We start from the raw sequence: 21,786 nt of genomic DNA on the forward strand, positions 1-21,786 counted from the left end.
GCAGTTCACTTGCATTCATAAACACAACTTCATTCTTTATAAATCTCTCCAACAGTGTAGCATTAGCCGTTAGCCACAGATCACAGCCTCAAATTCATTCAGAATCAAATGTAAACATCCAAATAAATACAATACTCACATAATCCGACGCATACATGCCGCATGCATGACGAACACTTTGTAAAGATCCATTTTGAGGGTTATATTAGCAGTGTAAACTTTGTTTATGCACTGTTTAAGGCAAGCGCGAGCTCTGTGGGCGGGAAGCGTGAGCATTTAAAGGGGCTGCAGCATGAATCGGCGCATTTCTAATTATGCCCCAAAATAGGCAGTTAAAAAAATTAATTAAAAAAAATCTATGGGGTATTTTGAGCTGAAACTTCACAGACACATTCAGGGGACACCTTAGACTTATATTACATCTTGTAAAAAAACGTTCGATGGCACCTTTAAAGCTGTTACATGTCTTAAAAATGATGGTTGCTAACAAGTGGCTAAATCGGACTACAGAGGCTGTTGGCGACATTAAACATCATCACGCCAAACAGGTAACCTCAGTCTGCTTTTACAGCCACGCTCTTACAGAATAGTCTAATTCAAACTTTCAGGGAAAATGTCTTTAGATAAAGACTGAAAGAGTTGTCAGAAGCTTGTGGTGGTGACGTTGAAATTGATATCTTGATGGACAAAAAGTTTATTTTTTGCGATAATCCAAAAGCCTATGGGAAAATCCTATTGGGTACTAGCATGATGCTAACTGCTGATTGGCCTACAAAGTGACATCATGCACTACTCTATAACGATAACACTACAGAGGACCGATTTCAACAGAATCACTTTCAGAATGAATGCTTTGACCAACAGACATTCATTGACCAACAATGAATCCTCTCGACTTTAAAGAGCTTGAGCATTTAAAGCAACAGGCGAGATAAAATAAAAAACAGATTGTTATTGTCCGTTGGTGTGGATGATAATATAGTTATTGTTATAGTTATCATTCTTGGTGTAAACCAAGAACTATATTCAGCTGGTGTGTGAACGTGATGTAAATGGCATGTGAATTGGAAGGAAAGTAGTTGGTGAGGTCATTTAAATAAAAGATTACAAACATTTTTAGATGAATCGTTCACAGACCAGGAACCTGCATTATGAAAGTAAATAGGTTGATTTTTATTTTGTCGTTATTAAAAAGGAATATAACCATTTCAAATTTAAAAATGGCTGATATTTTGGCATCAAAGAACTCAAACTGTGCAGTTCGTCGTTCTTCCAGCCCCATTTACATGAACAGTTCATGTGAAAGTCTTAGAAGTGTCTTCAAGACAGAAAATTTCCTTTGATTCTCGGCTATTTTAAATGTAGTCTCTGTAAGAAGCTAACGGGAGCTGTCTTTATGCGGTGACAGAGGAAGAGAGAACAAAGAATAATAGTTTTTATGCTAAATGAAAAACCCTTTGACTGGTAGGTGTGATTTCCCTGGTCTCTATTTCACCCGAGTCTAATAGCTACACTCAGAAATCCTCCAAAAGCTGTGAATAAACAAACCAGTATGTAATATTCCAACATCTAATCTCTTTGGTAGAACAAGAAATAGGGTAGTGATTAAACAAGACAATATTCAAACAATCAAAAGGAGCAGTCTGCGGGGGCTTTGGGGTGGGGTATCGTCTAGAAGCAGCAAAACACAATTAGGATGCGAAACTTGAACGCATCAGTCATGTTTAACTGAACGTTTGATGCTCTCACATACATTTCAGTCAGACGGTGAAAAATTATGACTGCATTAAAGCTCTGATATTAGGTCTTAATATCTGTCTCTCGCCATACTCCCAATGCGAAGGAGGAAAAGGTTCCCAAGAGCCTTTTGATCATATGCAAATTTTGTTTCTTTCAAATCTTTCATCTGGCCATGTTGTGAAGTCAGCTTTCTTTACACACTGAACATGAAAACCTCACTTACTTCATTAAGGAGGAGTCTGAAATGTAAAGTAAATACACAGCAAAAATTTGCACTCCAAAAATAACCATTGTGATTTCCATGCTGATAAGAGCATTTTTGCAGTGGTGTATAGACAATGATAGAAAAAATAAATAAATCAACAGGCCAGGGATTAGGGATGATCCGTGAGCTGGGATAAGTGGTTCTCAATTACATTACAATAGAGTGCAACAGTAGGGTTCAGGAAGTAAGATCCCATTTATTTTCTCCATAGAGAAATTGATTTTTAATGTTAACTCATAAACCTTTCTACAAAGACCTGACCTACCATGAGCTCCAAGGTTGGTAATTAATGATATATGCTTTTGTACAAGCCATAAGTCATTTTGATTAACTTAACAATTAATATATATATATATATATATATATATATATATATATATATATATATAAAAATCATACTTAATTGGACAGAGGGGTGGGCATCCAAAAGTGTGGTCTGCCCAGCCAGTAATAAATCGAAAGTTTTAGCTTCGATTGAATGAACAAAAACTTACTAGAACTTTTAATAAAATTTTTATATCTTTATACTATTTTTTTTTTTTTATAGCCTCTTTTTTGTGTCTGTTTTGTTGTAGTATTGGCTATCATATATAGTACATGGCACTGTCTGGAATCGCTCCTGCCTCCATTTTAATTTTATTTGTTCTCATATTGCCCACTTAAATTCCCATCCCAGGATAGTAACACCACTGCCCATAATCCTGAAGAGAGCTCAACAGGCCAATGACTGTCACACAGTGCAGTAAGGAGTATTGAGTAGAGGAACTTTTGCAGCAGTTTTAATGAATAAAGACAATACAGGTCAAATCAAAACACAGTGTGACAGATTTTGCTAACAAAGACAATGACAACTCAAGATAGAAACACAGGGAAATATATACCAGAGCAGCCAAACAGGACAAAGGTGAAGTGTGCTATTATTAGTATACTTCTTTTAAACAAAAAATAATAAAGTACACTTTCAGTCTACTTTTTACGTATTTCTCAGAAATATACTTAAAATTACACTTAATACTGACAGAAAAGTCTAAGTATATTTAGCCTATACTTGTACTTAATTTTTTGCTTGATATATACTTAAAAGTATAATTAAGTATTCTAAGTATACTTGGATTGTTGTTGTGTTACTCTTTATTGATTTATAATAAAACTACAGTATAAGTATGATGTTAAGTTCACTTAAAGAAAACTATTAAAGAAAATATTTAATATGCTACTTAATCAAATGAGTAAATACAACTACAAGCCAAGCATACTTAGAATACGCAATTATACTTTGTAAGTATATCTCGATCAAAATATTGAGTACAAGACTTTTCTGTCAGTATTAATCAAGTATACTTAAGTACATAAAAAGTAGACTGAATGTATACTTTCTTATTTTTTAAGTTTAAAAGAAGTATATTAATGGCACACTTGAATAAACTATTTTTACTACTATATTTACTACATAAAGTATACTTAAAAATACTTGAACTTTACTTAAGTATAGTTAATAACATTAACTTGAAGTAGCCTATACTTATTTTTTGTAAGGGAATAATTAGTAACTATAGAAATAGTCAGTAACTTAGGGAAACAGGAACTGAACACATGCAAAACAAGAATATACAAACTAAAAGTCCATGAAAACAGAGACTAAACCAAAACATGAGAATGACAATCAAGTCAGTCTTCCTACACATATTTGTCTACATCTAAATATTTAACATAAACTTATATTCTATTTGATATGTAATTCGCAATGCTTCATGAAATGAGTCTTTGTCTCATAAACGTACACATTGCATAGTCTTATACCATACAATTTTCAATTAGTTTGCTGCATGGAATCAAATGTTGTGAATTCTTTCAGAGCTTGATGGTTTGTTCAAGGCTTATAAATCTTTACTGAAGAATATTTTTAATCTCTATAAAGTAAATGAAAAGGACAAGTACCGTACATCTGAAGCCAAGGCCAGTGAAAAATGGGCTGTTACTGTTGTGCTCTATTCACATTCATATGTTAATATGAATCTTCATTCATATTAATTTGACCTATGATGCACTCTTGTTATCACAGTAACAAAAATGCCCTAAATACACCTGCCCTTTAAACCTTTCCCTCCCCGTGTTCTCATATTGTCGAGATTAGAGATTCAGAAACTAAAGAAACAGTGGGTTTAAATTTAGAATATTAAAAATTCTGAATCGTTGTTTAGTCAGGGAAAGAGGTAGCAAGGCTGAATTCTAAGAGCTCCATACTATACAAGCCAGTGAGTCATGATGTTTTTCAATGCTATTTACTAGGAAAGAGCCAGAACATATTTTTATTTTTCATAGAAATCTGCAACACTGTTCTCTGAAGTAGGCCACAAAATAATTGAACCACTTGGCATACTATTTGGACAAGGGCAGAAAAAGCAATTATGTTATTGAACAGATTCACAGCAGGGACTGTACAAAATCTAATCAGCAGAATGCTTTATTCTAGGATGATCAAAGAAAATGATGATAAATAATGATAAAATGATAAACAGGACCGTTTGAAATGATGATTGGTGTAAATGGCACACCTAACAAAAGACTGTGATCCTTTGGTTAAAAAAGGGAAAATGTGCTTTAGCTGCTCATTATTGCCAAATAAACATGAGAGGACCTCCATGCAGAGCCTATTATATGGCTAGACACCAAATAAATAAATAAGTGGACATTATATTAATTTGAATGCGCTGGTCATTCACTGGTCATTCACTCCCCCCACCTACACCTTGAATCCGTGACCTTCGGGTTAAGAAACCATTAGGCCACCACTGACCCTAATCTTAAAGCATTAACTATAAGAAAGGCTTGCCTACTACAAAACAAGGAACAAGACAAACACTTCAGCAATATGACAGAAAAATTAATATTGAAGGTCATTTTTAATAAAAACGATAAAATGTATGACTCGTATGATCTGTCTGATGAACAGTATTGCCTTGAAAATATCTGAGTGCTGATTGCCATGAATGACCAATCAGAAATAAGTATTCCAGAGAGCCGTGTGATTGAGTGCAATAGTGCCCGCCCACTTTTTCCAAGTATTTTCCATTAATTTCTCCCATAGTGAAATCTCTGTTAAATGTTTATAAAAACAATACATTTTAAGTTTATTGCAAAATGTGCATGTGTACAAATATTTAAGTATTTTGAGAGCGTCGGGAGACAGAATCGATTATGTCATTCGCAGTGCTTCATTGGAGTGGGCGGAGCTAAGCGTTTTGCTTGTTTCGACTCTCTGATTGGTGGAATTTTCTGCACAGCGTCATGGATAATGTAGTTTTTCACCACAAGTTCTGCTGTTAAACACGATTATTTTAAAAATAAGTTGAAATAATGAGGGCTTTCAGCTTCATCAATTAACAACCTCGTAGCTCACAGTAAGGCCGTCTTTGAAGGTTTATCCGTTATTGTTGAAAATCAATTTCCCTATGGAAAAATTTAATAGAGTTTTTACTTCCAGAACCTGACCAAAGATGAATTCTGACATATGCTTCAATAACCATTTCAATTTTTGTAAGCCTTATGACTCACTGGCAACACAAATGGGAATTTCATTGCACATTATATACAGAAAACGGACTAGAAAATGAATGCAGTCAAGGTCTTTTTGAAGGACCTAGACAGAAGCATCTGGCGAAGCAGCTTTACATTATTTACAATTGAAACCTGACAGGGGAATCCACATAGCTACACAATTAAAGATTCATAGCATGTAGTTTATATACAGATCTTATGTAAGGCATAAGTGTAAATAGGTTTCCTGGAATTAAAGAACCATCACAATCTCTACTGATTTGAAACACTAGAAAACCAAGACAAACATGTCTACAAGAGTGGTCTGTCAAGTCTGCATTTGAACATATTTTTTTCTGTTGCAGAGCAGGGAATCAGACGCCACCTTAAATTAGTTTTAACATGCTTTAACCTCACTAGTGCTAATAAGAAACACTCTGAGGCAATTAAATTGGGGGGTAATATGCTTGTTGTTGTCATGTTGTCATCTGTTGACGTTGTACAAGCAGAAAGTGGCAGTTGAAGATGTCAATTTGTCGTGACCTCTTGGCTGAATTAAAAGAATGATATTTATGCAGTAAGGTTTTGTAGGTTGTATATTTTTACATTTTGAATGTATTATTATATGTTATATATTTTGAATTCATGTTTATAAAAAAGACGCTGTAGATCATGCCGTCATATCATAATTGTTACAGCATCTGATGAAATTTCGTACTTTTAAAGTGACAAGTCTTGTTTGACCATGGCTTTTCGCTCTTGGCGTTTAAAAAACATGGCGTTCTCACTGAAAACAATTGGAAAAGTATGCTAACCGCTGGAAAAACGCTTTAGTGGACACACCGCCTAAGAGCATAAAAACAGCGTCAATTGACCCTTTGCCAGGAGCTTGATTGACAGGCGATCTAACCAATCATAACTCAGAATCCGCCATTTTGTCCGACAAAGCAGTCAGGGGAGTTAGCAGATTAACGTTAGTGGACTTGAACTGGAAAAATTGTGTGTACTGACGTCTTTCCGCGATTGAAACAACATTCCTTATGATGCTCATTCATGTTTATTTGATGCTATAAGTCATGTGGTGAGAGATCGGCATGGCTTGTCGGACATAGCGACAGTTACTAAAGGGGGCTGGTCTTTGGGAACGGTCAATTGCGTGCATGAATCGCTCAATGTGTGAGAGTTGGCAGCTCTGACTAACTATTTGGGGTTGGAATCAAGGGAAGGCTTTCAGGGAGACTCAAACAGGTGGAGATGCTATTCTGGGCAGTGGATAGTTCTCTCCTCTTAAGCAGTGTCAGAGGAACAGAAGCAGATTTCCTGGAAGTAGATTGTGTTCTATAATAATGACAGAATTGGAGCTGTAAGGCTGTATATTCTGGCAACGGGCCTGTGCTAAACAAAAGTAGCTCTCAAACCTCTGACTTCAGACTTCACACAGGAGAAAAGCCGAGGTGTTTCAAAATGTACACTCGCTGTTAGCACGAATGTTCTGTTCTCTACCCTTTCACTGTATTTGTCCTTCCCTCGAGTGCATGGCCTGGAGACTGCGGACCCTAGCTGGGGTGCGAGTTGAGACCATGTTGAAACCATTTTCCATCCGCCAAATAAATGAGTTTACTGCTAAGATCAATAGACGCTCCTCTCATCCTCTCTGATGGAGAGTAAATGCGAGGTTCATTGCACTGGACACTAACACAGTGACCCAGTCCTGCTCTAATGAGTTTTTATCGACTGCAACATTGAAGTTCCCAGCTGTAACTTATCAGGGTTAGTGCATGCTTCCAGGCATACAGGCTGGGCCGCTTCCAATTGCGGCAATCTTCTCTCCAAAGGCTGCAGCATTCTTCTCCTCTCTTCTCGTCTGCAGAATTCTTATCCATTATTATGTTTTGTTCTGTTCTGTTCTGGTCTTCTCATCGGTTCTCTTTTTTCATCTCATATAATCTTTTCTGTCCTCCTGCCTTGTCTCCTTGTCTCATCATTACTCATCATTCACCCTGTCGTAACTCATCTTATTTCTTCTCTGGTCGTGTGTCCTTGTCCTATCTCTTTTCATCTCATCTCGTCTCATCTCTTCCCTTTTTTGTCGTGTCTCCTCATCTCATCTCTTCCCTTCCCTTCTCTAATCTTGTCTCTTCTCTCTTCTTGTTCTCTGCACTCTTCTCTTTTTCCTTGTCTTTTCTCTCATCTCTTTTAATTTTGTCTAGTCTTGTCTCCTCATCTTTTCTTTTCATTCTCTTCTTGTCTCATCATTATTTATTTCTCATCTCATCTCGTTGCATTTCTTCTCTTATCTTGTCTCATGTCTTTTCATCTCATCTTGTCTCCTCATCTATTAACTTCTCTCATCTTGTCTCTTCATATCTCTCTTCATGTCGTATCTCTTCCCTTCTTTTGTCTTGTCTCCTCATCTCTTTCCTTCTCCTCATCTCTCCTCTCATCTTTTAATTTTGCCTATGGTCTTGCATCGTCTCACCTATTCTTTGTCTTGTCTCATCTCTTCACTTCTCTCCTTCTCTTCTTGTCTCACCATTATTCATATCTCCTCATCTTGACTAATCTCATTTCATTTCTTCTCTCAACCTGTCTCCTTGTCTCATGTCTTGTCATCTCATCTCCTCATCTCTTCACTTCTCTCAGCTTGTCTCATCTCTTTCTTTCTTTGCTCTTGTCTTCTCACCTCTTACCTTCCCTCATCTTGTCTCTTCTCATTTTCCTCGTCTCTTGTCCCAACTCTTTTAATTTAGCCTATTCATGTCTTGTCTCACATATACTCTTGTCTTGTCTCCTCATCTCATCTCTTCACTTCTCTTCTTGTCTCATTATTCATTTCTCTTCATCTTGACTCATCTCATTTCATTTCTTCTCTTGTCTTGTCTCCTTGTCTCATGTCTTGTCATCTCATCTTATCTCCTCATCTCTTCACTTCTCTCATCTTGTCTCATCTCTTCCCTTTTTTGTCGTGTCTCCTCATCTCATCTCTTCCCTTCTCTAATCTTGTCTCTTCTCTCTTCTTGTTCTCTGCACTCTTCTCTTTTTCCTTGTCTTTTCTCTCATCTCTTTTAATTTTGTCTAGTCTTGTCTCCTCATCTTTTCTTTTCCTTCTCTTCTTGTCTCATCATTATTTATTTCTCATCTCATTGCATTTCTTCTCTTATCTTGTCTCCTTGTCTCATGTCTTTTCATCTCATCTTGTCTCCTCATCTCTTAACTTCTCTCATCTTGTCTCTTCATATCTCTCTTCATGTCTCATCTCTTTCCTTCTTTTGTCTTGTCTCCTCATTTCTTCCCTTCTCTAATCTTCTCTTCTTTCCTCATCTCTCCTCTCATCTTTTTTTGCCTATAGTCTTGCATCATCTCACCTATTCTTTGTCTGTCTCCTCATCTCTTCACTTCTCTCTTCTTGTCTCATCATTATTCATTTCTCCTCATCTTGACTCATCTCATTTCATTTCTCCTCTTGTCTTGTCTCCTTGTCTCATGTCTTGTCATCTCATCTCCTCATCTCTTCACTTCTCTCATCTTGTCTCATCTCTTTTCATCTCATCTCCTCTAATCTCATATCTTTCCTTCTTTGGTCTTGTCTTCTCATCTCTTCCCTTCTCTTATCTTGTCTCTTCTCATTTTCCTCGTCTCTTGTCTCAACTCTTAATTTAGCCTATTCATGTCTTGTCTCACATATACTCTTGTCTCCTCATTTCTTCACTTCTCTCCTTGTCTCATCATTATTCATGTCTCCTCATCTTGACTCATCTCATTTCATTTCTTCTCTCATCTTGTCTCCCGATGACGTGTCTTGACATCTCATTTCGTCTCCTCATCTCTTCACTTCTCTCATCTTGTCTCGTCTCCTTACTCATTTACCACTCTTGTCTCTTTGTCTCATCTCTTTTCTTCTCGTGTCTTGTCTCATCTCTTTTAGTTTTGCCTAGTCTTGTCTAATCTCACATATTCTTTTGTCCTGTGTCCTCATCTCTTCACTTCCCTTTTTGTCTCATCACTACTTATTTTGTCTCATCTTATTTTGTTTTTTCTCTCATCGTGTCTTCATGTCTCATCTCATCTGGTCTCTTTTCGTGGTCTCATCATTGATCATCTCATCATCTTGACATTCCTTCTCTCATTTTGTCTCTTTTCATCTCATCTCTCCTCTTACTGCCTTGTAATGTCTTGTCTCATCTCATCTCTTCTTTCTTCTCCTCTCATCTCATGTCTTATTTTGTATTCTTTTATTTTTTGTATTCTGTTCACAACAAAACTCCCTTATTTTCCTCTCTGTCCATCCTGTGTGTTGTTTTCCCAATCCTGTGAGACCAGTTTTTATGGTGTTCTCTTCAGAACATCTCTGTCAAACTATCCATGCTTGTCACATAATGGCTGAAATTACAGAAAACAACAGTGAGTGTACGTGTCTCAGCTCAACTGGTTCAAAGGGTTAGCCATTGAGGGAGCAGTCAGTCAACCGTGATCAAACAAACCTGACAGCCATATTAATCTTTCTTTATGTCCACCTCCACAGCACCACTGAAACAGAAAAGACAAACCTAAAGGACTTTTTGGCCCTTGACAGCTGATGTCTTTCTAACTCTCTATAATAATAATTATAATAATAATAAAAAGCAACAGCTCAACTGGCTTAAATCAAATTGGACAATTCTTGTTTTTACGATATATTGAAGTATTTATTATAAATTATTTATCAGTACACATCTTTTTTTTTTTAGACCTCGTAATCTAATTAAATTTTTTTATTAAATTTGAATTAAAATAACTTCCCCTCCCTCTTGCAGTGATCTCTTCTATGATGACGTGTTTCCTGGCGTGAGGGCGGGGCTACCTGTCACTCACATGACATCACAGCAAAAGCAAACCACAACCATCCAATGATCCAATCAAAGTCCAGCCCTACATTTTCTTGTTCGAGAAGCCGTTTCACTTGGTTCACAATAGGGAAGAAAAGACTATCGCAACTTCCATTTCATGGCAACTTTAATTTGGCCAGTGCACTTGACTTCATCCATTATAGTTAGAGGAACAATCCAAAATCAGAATGTGTGACAGGAAATATGTGTTTCTATTGCAACATTATGATGTTCACAATCACCTTGATATGTATACAGACATATTCATTTAAGTCAGTCAAATACACTATTTAAAGGGTTAGTTCACCCAAAAATGAAATTACTGTCATTAATTACTCACCCTCATGTCATTCCAAACCGGCCATAAGACCTTCGTTCATCTTCGGAACACAAATTAAGATATTTTTGATGAAATCTTTCTCAGCTTTATGGTTGTTTGATTATTACTGATGATATAGTGATCTAATAAGCTGCATCCAGACTAATGCACAGATCTCTTTTGAAATATAAGAAGTTTCTGTCCTGTCTGTTTAATACTTTAAGACATAAATGACTGTAGGTGCGTTCCATTCGACCGTAAGTGGACTGCGAAGTGGACTTCACAGGGTATTTCGCCATCTTAAGTGAGATTCCATTCCGAAGGGAGCGAACATGTTCAGTTCGAAGGGCACTGCGAACGGCATAGGGAATAAGGGAACATCGATACATCACTTCACAGGAAGTAGAGAGGTAAAATTACCCAACTGTCATTGCGCACCACGTCACCATTCAGAACTACGATGAAGCAGAGCCGTTGAAAGAGTTTAACGGCTCTCTGGTTTTGAGTATTCATACATTTTATACGAACGAAAGTATGAATGGTTATGGCGATGAGTGTTACATTTGTATATTTTATTGTATGAATAGGCATGACAAAGTAAAAGTGTTGAAAAGCAGCTAAGGCTCTATCATTTATTTTATTTTATTTTATTTAACGTTACCTCAGGAGTGTCTATGCGGCTGCGCGTGGAAAAAAAAGCGCACAAGACCATGGATTAAGAATACATTTATACAGCTAACCAAATGAGAAATTATTTTCATATGGCATGACAGTTACAGCTTCAAATCTGTTAAGAGTCAATTTTAAATTCGAAAGTAAATTAAAATATCTATTTATTTATTTATTTATTTATGTTATCAATCTCTGCGACTCTGTCGTTGACTTTCTTTGATGACGTTTGCAGGGCGTTCCAAATGAAAGATTATTGTCAGCGAAGTCCACTTCAACTGATATACCGTGCTCAGGGAGTAGGGAGCAGTGAACACTGCGTAGGGACCCTGTCGAATGGAACGCAGCTTGTGTCTGTATCAATTTCGCGTCATAGAAGCATTTTGAGAAAAAGTACATTTAAGCACTAGTCGCACATATCCGCATGCGTGAGTGTTCTTAAAAAAGCGCACGTGAGAATTTGAAAACAGTTTTCTGTCAGTGAATTTCATATTTTAATATATAAACCCACAACATTCCAAACAACATAAATGATGCCTTCTTAGAGCATTATTAAGGAAACTAGGCCTACCGGCGGGCGAGACCACAAACTGCAAGCGTAACATCAAGCAAAGCAAGCGTTTCTCGCCATGTGCGATGAATCCCGCGAATGTAATATGGTTCAGCTTTTCCGAACTTTCCGCGCTTCACACTCAACTTCAGTAGGAATGAATTGAAAACGCTTGCTCTGCTCCATGCCAGTTTACACGCACCAAGCACACGAAGCGTCATTACGCATCTGCGGTTAAAAACTAAGCTCAAAATCGATCCAGAATCATTGCATCTATGCATTTATTTTTTTTCTCTCCCACCCCTATTGTCTATATGCACGCTGGTTTGTTGAGTAGGCGGTTTGTGTTCTATTAATTTGGACTGTTACAATGCTCTCTGTGTTTGATTACTAAAGCCTGGACACGGTAGCGGACAAAAAGTTAAAAGTTCAGCGTCGAATCTGTATTGACATTAGTAGTTTTTAAAAGTTGTAAAGAGTACAAAATTAAACAAAACAATATAAATGCAAAATTAGAATTCATGAATATTTAACGGTATCCACAGTATAGCAAAATCTATATCATGGCACAACATAATACCGGTAGCGCCCACCCCTACATTCAAGGTCCAGAAAAGTAGTAAAGACATCATTAAAATAGTCCATGTGACTACAGTAGTTCAACCTTAACATTACGAAGTGATGAGAATACTTTTTGTGTGCAAAAACAAAACAAAAATAGGCATAAAATCTGATGTAGAACCTGGAAGCACTGCACTGTGTCTTCGACATAAACTGCGTAGGAGAATGACAGGGTAGAGAAGAAACTGTTGAATAAAGTTGTTATTTTTGTTTTGTTTTTGCACACAAAAAGTATTCTCATCGCTTCATAACATTAAAGGTGCCCTAGATTCAAAAATTGAATTTACCTTGGCATAGTTGAATAACAAGAGTTCAGTACATGGAAATGACATACAGTGAGTCTCAAACTCCATTGTTTCCTCCTTATATAAATCTCATTTGTTTAAACGACCTCCGAGGAAATGGCAAATCTCAACATAACATTTTATTTAATTTAACATTCACTGTTACGTAACAGTCGGGGTGTACGCCCCCAATATTTGCATATGCCAGCCCATGATCGAGGCATTACACAAGAGCAGCCAGTATTAACGTCTGGATGTGCACAGCTGAATCGTCAGACTAGGTAAGCAAGCAAGAACAATAGCGAAAAATGGCAGATGGAGCAATAATAACTGACATGATCATTGATATCGTGATATTTTTAGTGATGTTTGTAAATTGTCTTTCTAAATGTTTCGTTAGCATATTGCTAATGTACTGTTAAATGTGGTTAAAGTTACCATCGTTTCTTACTGTATTCACGGAGACAAGACTGTCATTATTTTAATTTTTTAAACACTTGCAGTCTGTATAATGCATAAACACAACTTCATTCTTTATAAATCTCTCCAAATAGTGTGTAATGTTAGCTTTAGCCACGGAGCACTATCAAACTCATTCAGAATCAAATGTAAACATCCAAATAAATACTATACTTACGCGATTAGACATGTTGCATGGCGAACACTTTGTAAAGATCCATTTTGAGGGTTATATTGAACTTTGTTTATGGTGTTTAAGGCAAGCGCAAGCTCTTGGGGCGTGGAGCACGAGATTTAAAGGGGCCGCGTACCCTGAATCAGCGCATTTATAAAGATAGGCAGTTAAAACAATTAATAAAAAAACAACTATGGGGTATTTTGAGCTGAAACTTCACAGACACATTCATGGGACACTTAACATTTATATTACATCTTTTGAAAACATGTTCTTTGGCACCTTTAAGATTGAACCACTATAGTCATGTTGACTATTTTAACACTGTCTTTACTACTTTTCTGGACCTTGAATGTGGTAGTTTCGTTTCTTTCTATGGAAGATAAAAAAACAATCTCTCGGATTTCATCAAAAATATCTTAATTTGTGTTCTGAAGATGAATAAAGGTCTTATGGGTTTGGAATGAGTAATTAATGACAGAAATTTCATTTTTGGGTAAACTGACCCTTTAAAAGTACCAGTCGACTTTATTAGAGACTTTCTTCCCAAAGTCTTTTTAAAAAATGGGTGATGACCATATTTGGCTGCACATTTAGCCTTTATGTGTCCCGAGGGACTCAGTGAGCTTCCTACCTCCGATGCAGATATGCAACCCACACAAAATTTACCACCTGGGAGATGGACTGCAGTGACCTTGGATATTCAGTTAAAATCACAAATGGTCCTTATTCACTGCAGAGTCTGCGTCCAATTCAGCTGCCTTTAATTACCCCTGCATGTTCTATCATTGTCTTATCTCTCTCTCCTGTACACACACACTAACCACATGCACACAAATGCTCACACCACTGAATCACTCAGGATTCATTAGTTCTAGAGGACACAAGTTCCTGTAACTTCGATAGAAGTAAGTCACTTTTTTCATGAATATTCATTCGCGGTGTCACAGGGGTGGAGAGTCGAGGGGATGTCATGCCTCAGCTGCTGGTTAATTTCACAGCGCTTATTTGGGGACTAAGCTATATACAGTGTCTATAACGAAAGACCAGACACTCTCAGACAAGGTCGATTGTATAGTGAGGCTCAAAAGTCTGAGACTATTTAAAATGGTTCTGTTTTGCATTTTTCTACATGATTTTAATATGATTTAAACAAGAGAAACAACTATGTTAGCTTTTGGGTGACAGTTAAATTGGCAAACAACTCAAGCCTTTTTGGGGACGTTTTCAGCATTTATTTCAATGGTCCACTTAGACATTCTTCCAACTATAGGTAACTTTGCAACTACATGTCAACTTACACTCATTAGAGTATTAGCAGACTGTCTGCTTAATAACTGCTAACACTTTATCTTGATGGTCCTCCAACTTTGCAACATGTCAACCTATTCTAAGTACCCGAAATCTAACACCTAACCCTAACCTAACAGTCTACTACAAATACTCTAATGAGAGTTAGTTGACATGTACTGTATTTGCAAAGTTACTTATGTCTGAAGTAGACCATTGAAATAAAGTGTAACCATGTTTTGTTTTCTAACAGTGATTTTGGTTGCACTTTATTTTAGTTTATTTCCACATGTGCATACTATGTACTTAATATAGTGATTACAATAACTGTGTAATAACTATGTACTAACTTTGAGCTTACTCTTAAATCTATAACCTTAACTCATGTAGTCGCCTTATATTACCCAGTACTTTCTTAGGTAAGAAGAACGCTGTAAAATACTGTAAAATAAAGTGCAACCGTGATTTTTTTTTTTTTTAATTCAGAAACCAAGTGATTCTTTGATGTTCAGTTCCATTACAGGAACATCTTACTAAGTATAATTTCGGTTATTCAACGCAACAATGCTACTAGACTAATGCGACTAGTGTAGTCACAGTTCTCGAACAAATGACTGTGAACCATTTATTTTTCGTAAATCAAAAACACTATATGAGCCAAGAATTGTTACTTAAATCAGGCCCAATTTACACTAGTGCATTTTTGTTTTTTGTCCACTACACTACCAAAAACACATGACCATTCATGCACACTGGGCATGTGCATACAAGTGTAAACAATTGCCTCGTGTGCATGTAGGCAGCTGCAGTATTAAAAAAATGCAGAGTTTAACTACTAAAAATTACAGCAAAGCCAGCAAAGATTGCAGTTCAGCACAGTCCCTTTAAAACAAGTCATTTCACTCGGCGGCCATGTTTGAAACGCCTCTTGGGCATGCAAGTGCAGCTCCCATCTCTTTGAATGGGGAAACATCAAATGCGCGTCAGTCCTAAATGCGCATCTCTCGTGTCTCATTTCGGAGGTGCGAATCTGACTGTTTCTATAGACCCCTTAAAAGTTTGTAAACACTGCAACGTTTCCTGGTGGGCGGGGCTTAGCTGGAGGCAAAAAGAGACGCTGGACGCAATGTTGACAAGCGTAAGCTAGCATGTTTTAGGAGGGATTTATTGAACATGGATGCAGAAGAAGGTTCAGAACTGTCCGAATATGTACAGTCACTGACTCTGCGGGACCGTGACAGCTATTTTTGTAAATTAACTTAAGTTTTGGATATTTCCTAGACAACATATGAATTACTTTCGGGTGGTTCGGGGAATTTTGTCAAGGCTTATTGTCTAATGTAACCTAACGCTGGGCTAACTATGATTATGGCTAATAATGTGGATTATTTTAAGAGACCATTCAAAGGATGGCACACACAACTATCGCTGTATGTTTGTTTAACATTTAAGCTAGCTAGTGCGCTCAAGGTTGGCGACTTTTCACCTATTAAACAGAAACTTGCTGATTTGTACTAGATAAAACCAACAAACCATTACATATGCATCGATTATTTTACCTGATATGAAGTGTGCACTGCAAACACGAGCATTATTTATGATCGTCTCCATCCAGTCTGTATGGCGTATTGCATTCAACCACAATTGTCAACTTGATTTCTGTGAAAGAATGTCTGCCGGGATCTGGTAAAACTTTACCAAAATGTTTTGAACCAAAAGTCCTGTTCCTTCTATTCTGGCAGCCAAAAACACAACAAGACGACATTTTAAAGTCAAAACCTCAAACTTTTAGCACGGCTGCTGTGAGTTCTTCCTTATGTTTTGCCTCCAGCTAGAGCAGTGACGTCACAATGACGTAGGCGATTACGGGGTCTATAGGAAGCGGAGCTTCTAACAGCTGCATGATGACTTTACCAATCACCGATTGGCTCTTATTTAGAAGACGGGACTTATTCCGCCATATTGCGCGTTACACTTTGATCCGATTCAAAACAATACAAGAGTGACGCGTTTTGTGTTATTCTATAGTCTTTTTGAGTTCAGTCTCCATGTTATTGTTTACACGGTCGTCAAAGATAAGCAGAGCGAATGTAGGCAGCCACGCAATCGTGTTCAAAAGCCTCCATTTTGGTCCGTTTAGGTTAAAACGCAACCCTGGCGTTTAAAAATGGGGTCAAAAATGGGGTCTGCAGCGTTTTCGAAAGTCTCCATTTTTTTGAGGTTCGAAAACGCCGGCATAGAGTAAACGACAGGCGTAACCGTTGCAAAACTTGTGCCTTTTAAAACGAAACTGCACTAGTGTAAATGGGGCCTCAGTGCACTGACTAGTTGCACATTATATTTTATTATTATTTATTTACATTTTTTATTATTTATTTTACCTTTCTGTTTACAGGTTTAAATTCAACTTTGAATCCCAGATTTTCAATGAGGCCTCAGATGTTAGACCCCACTCCATGTGTGTATATGCATTATTAATAATTAAAAGCAAGTCCTGATGTCTCAAACACTTCAGAAGTTGCCATCACACACTCTGAAAAGCACGGGAGGGAAAGACCTTGGCACTTTACAGTATATCAACAGTCTTCTTTCTGTCTATCCTGCAAAATCAGACCACTTCCTATTTACTGAGTAATTACTGTTGCAGAAACGAACATTAGATGGAATGATAACCTTGGCGGTAAACATTAGTGTCCTACTTTTCAAGGAGTCTTAAAACTATCTTTACTCAGAAGTCGTGTCTGCTCCTTTCAATGCGGAGAACTGTCTACAGAGCATGCTTTAAATTTTCAAACCAAAAGCGTATGAATATGAAAGTGATGTGGGGAGAGAACGAGAGCGCAAAAAGATTGAGAGCATTTTCTCTTTTACTCCTAAAATCAACCAAAATATAAATTATTCTATTTAAACTAAATCAAAAACTCTCACCACCCAGTGTGAGGTATTTAAAAACAATTCAGGAACTACTTATGACTACAATATATGAAAAATCTGTCTTTTTCATAAACTACTGAATTGTATGTTCAGTAAATAGCACTTCGGGACTGAACAGTGCTTTGGTTTGCAAGTATTACTTATAGCCTACCACTGGAATCTTCATGAAGGATAATTGTATTAGAATGTCTATTATTTGCGTGCAGTATTTTTTATTTTTTACCTTTGATAGCGAAAGACTTTTATCCAAAGTAACCATTTATTCTCTCGGAATCGAAACCATGACCTTGTCCATCCTCAGTGACTTTGCAGTCATATTCCAACAGAGACACTCCTCTTCATTATTCGTTTAACTCTAGATCTCACGCTGAACATTGATTCACTTGTGTATACTGTATATAAATAACCACTTCCACACTCTACAAGTCCCTTGTGTTCACTGTCTCATCTGTAGTTACAAAAGATATCCTTCTACAGTGTGGTAATGTGACAGACATGCTAAAAATAGATGTACATTGTATTATAGCAATTATCATGGGTTTATTTTGTGGTCTCTAATCATGTACAGTATCTTTTCATCTTAATATTCTCTCCATTTAACTATTTGATTCTAAGTTATTGTAAATTATGGTTTTGAAAAGCACCTACTAATGTACTTGCACATTTTGTTAGAATGTGGGAATGTTTTTCTCGAAAGCCATGAGTTGCCAAATACTTCAACTAAATTTAAACTAGATCAAATGTGGGTGTATCGCAGACTAATGATTGTTTTTGATCATGTGGACAGTCTGGACCTCCTATGTTTTATATTTCATATAAGTATAGTTAGCTCATATTTTATGGCATTATAAATTAATGATATGTAGGGTGGCTCGGCGGGAGCTGTGGAGCAGCAGTAAGCAAGTTAAATCGCAGTACGGATGCAGGTTGACATATATTTTTTGTATATAAGTTTCTTATGTAAAGTTTCTTCTGATGTTATTCTGAAGAGAACATTAATATAAAAAGCCCCAACCCAGTCTCTCTCGACTGTCCTGTTTAATAAAAGCACAAAAAAGCTTAGAAATAAATATACAAACAATTGTGGTGGTGGCTTGTTGTGGAGTCGAGCCACTATAATCATAGGTCATCATGTGATAATATAATTCTCATAATGCTTAGTGGTAATATTTATGAGAAACACGTCGACAAATAACGATCTATTCCGTTGACTGAAAGATCTTCATTTGAACAGTCCAGAGTAGTCAGAACGAATGACTCTAATGAGCCGGTTTTTTTGAATGAATCAACCACTTACAACTCAACCAGTGTAGTCCGAATCTTGCGCGAATGACTCTTTTGAGTTTGTTCTTTTTAAAGAATCAGAAACCTAAAGTACAAGAGCAGTGCGATTCATAAATGAATGAATGACTTTGGATGATTGAGTCGGTTCTTTATTTAGTGAATCAAAAACACTTTACTGATGTAATCGGATCGGACTCACTTACTGAACCGCTGTTTCGAATTATTTTTTTCAAGAACTGTTAAAGCTTGTGAGACTTAAATCAGCGCAATAGTTACTGATTGTTCATATAGGCTAACAACTTTTTAAAGATACAAATTATTAGTGTAATCAGTGGTATTTTGTAGATAGATAGATAGATAGATAGATAGTGTTACCAATTAATTTTTGGACCAAGATTGGATTAGCCTACATTAGGGATGTGCAACGATTAATCGCGATTAATCATTTGCAAAATAAAAGTCTGTGTTTACGTAATATATGTGTGTGTTCTGTGTATAAAAATTATGTATATATAAATACAGACACATAAATGTATATATTTAAGAAAAATGTTAGATTTATATATAAAATATTAATATTTATATGTAATATAAAATATATATATATATTTATTAAAATGCATATATTTATTAAATTTATACATGTGTGTGTATTTATATATACATAATTATTATACACAGAACACACACATATATTACGTAAACACAGACTTTTATTTTGCAAACGATTAATCGCAGTTAATCATTGCACATCCCTAGCCTACATTTACCTTAAAGGGTTAGTTCACCCAAAAATGAAAAAAATGTCATTTATTTCTCACCCTCATGTCGTTCCACACCCGTAAGACCTTTGTTAATCTTCGGAACACAAATTATGATATTTTTGTTGAAATCCAATGGCTCAGTGAGGCCTGTATAGCTAGCAATGACATTTCCTCTCTCCATTAATGGAAAAAGGTCCATTAAGGTACTAAAAACATATTTAAATCAGTTCATGTGAGTACAGTTGTTCTACCATAATATTATAAAGCGATGAGAATATTTTTGGTATGGCAAAAAAAACAAAATTACGACTTATATAGTGATGGCCGATTTCAAAACATTGCTTTATGAAGCTTCGGAGCGTTATAAATCTTTTGTGTCGAATCATGATTCGAATCGCGTGTCGAACTGCTGAAATCACGGGACTTTGGCGCTCTGAACCGTGATTCAACACAAAAGATTCATTACTCTCCAAAGCTTATAGTAGTTATTTTGTGTTTTTTGTTTTGTTTTTGGTGCACAAAAAATATTTTTGTTGCTTTATAATATTAAGGTTGAACCACTGTAGTCACATGAACTGTTTTAAATATGTTTTTAGTAGCTTTCTGGGTATTGAAAAAGGAAATGATTTTGCTGGAATGCAGGCCTCACTGAGCCATCGGATTTCATTAAAAAATATCTTAATTTGTGTTCTGAAAATTAACGAAGGGTGTGGAACGGCATGAGGGTGAGTAATAAATGACAGAATTTTCATTTTTTGGTGAACTAACCCTTTAAATTATCTTTTAAATTACATTTCTATCATTCTTTCTAATTAATTACAAACATTTCTTCCTCAAAAATACAAAAAGAATCGCCAATGCAACTGTTAACGCACCTGAATCATTAAGAAGAATCAGAATCACAACTCCGTACGATGAATCATCGTTCATGATTTTAAGTGCTAAACACATTTTTCTCCCTCACACTAGTGATGACTGATAACATCTTGTTTCGTAAATGGCCAAAAGGGGGATGTACTCAGGAGAGAAGAGCTGTGAGGGAGTGAACAGATGCTTCATTCACGATTTGTTCCCATCGTTGTGTTATTCCCACACACACACTAAATCCTCGAGGGAAATAAGTCACAAGAACAGTTGTACATGACTCCAAAGAAACAGCGAAGCGTCAGCGGTGCCCCGGCAACATCCAGAGCTCGAGTCAAGCCTCAACTCTGCAGCACTTTGGACAGATACACGCTTATATACTCCAGTATTATTTTTCGTTTAAAACGATTTTTCAGCCCCTGAACACTAACATAATAACCTCTCTCGGTCTATGTTACTCATAATATCTCTGACGCTGATTCACAGCAGCCTAAATAAACCACACAATTCAGCGATTTCACTCAGGTGTATGCTGGTAAAAGCGAGCAATTCCCCAATTTAACACAAGATTTGACAAAGAAAACCGGTTGAAACAATTTAGAAAATGTATTAACATCAACTTACGCAGATGTAAAGCAACAGGCAAGATGAGACAGGCGTTGCAGAGGAGAGGTGTCATCCTGAACAGATCCCAGCGCACAGAAACTGAAGGTAGTTCAGTCAGATGTGTTCATTTAATAGAAACTCTGAGCATCAGCTCGCATTGCGCTGGAGTGATGAATGATTCACTAGCGCGCGTATCTTGTAGTAAAGGGGAGGAGGCTGCGGGAACACGGCTGCTCAACGGAGGTTTGTTTCAAGTACAACTTTTCATTTCACTCACGCATTACTACACGCTGGTCTATATACACTATCATTTATAAGTCATGAGCAAACATTACATAATGATAACGTCAGTTGTATATATATATATAAGCTTGTATAGGGTCAGTAATTTCATTCTAATGGCAATTAATAGGTCCTTTTCGTTGACGTTAGAGTGAAATTACTGACCCTAAACATACAAGCTTGATAAAAATGCTAATTTTAGAAGAAAATTTCAGATGGCACTTAGAGGCTTTTGCATCTGAAGTCTTCATATATATATATATATATATATATATATA

The 21,786-nt window shown here is 36.6% G+C and overlaps 1 protein-coding gene across 1 annotated transcript in view; it reads right to left on the bottom strand.

Moving 5' to 3' along the window:
* Positions 1–21,484, bottom strand: part of nrn1la (neuritin 1-like a) — a 45,567-nt gene extending 24,083 nt beyond the window's left edge. Inside the window, exon 1 of the mRNA XM_048169195.1 lies at positions 21,245–21,484. Coding sequence (XP_048025152.1) covers positions 21,245–21,299 — 55 coding nt within the window. The 5' untranslated portion in view covers positions 21,300–21,484. The remainder of the gene's footprint in view (positions 1–21,244) is intronic.
* Positions 21,485–21,786: the final 302 nt, after the last annotated feature.

The sequence above is a fragment of the Megalobrama amblycephala genome, linkage group LG19 (genome assembly GCF_018812025.1).
Source record: "Megalobrama amblycephala isolate DHTTF-2021 linkage group LG19, ASM1881202v1, whole genome shotgun sequence".
In the NCBI taxonomy this organism is placed as follows: domain Eukaryota; kingdom Metazoa; phylum Chordata; class Actinopteri; order Cypriniformes; family Xenocyprididae; genus Megalobrama; species Megalobrama amblycephala.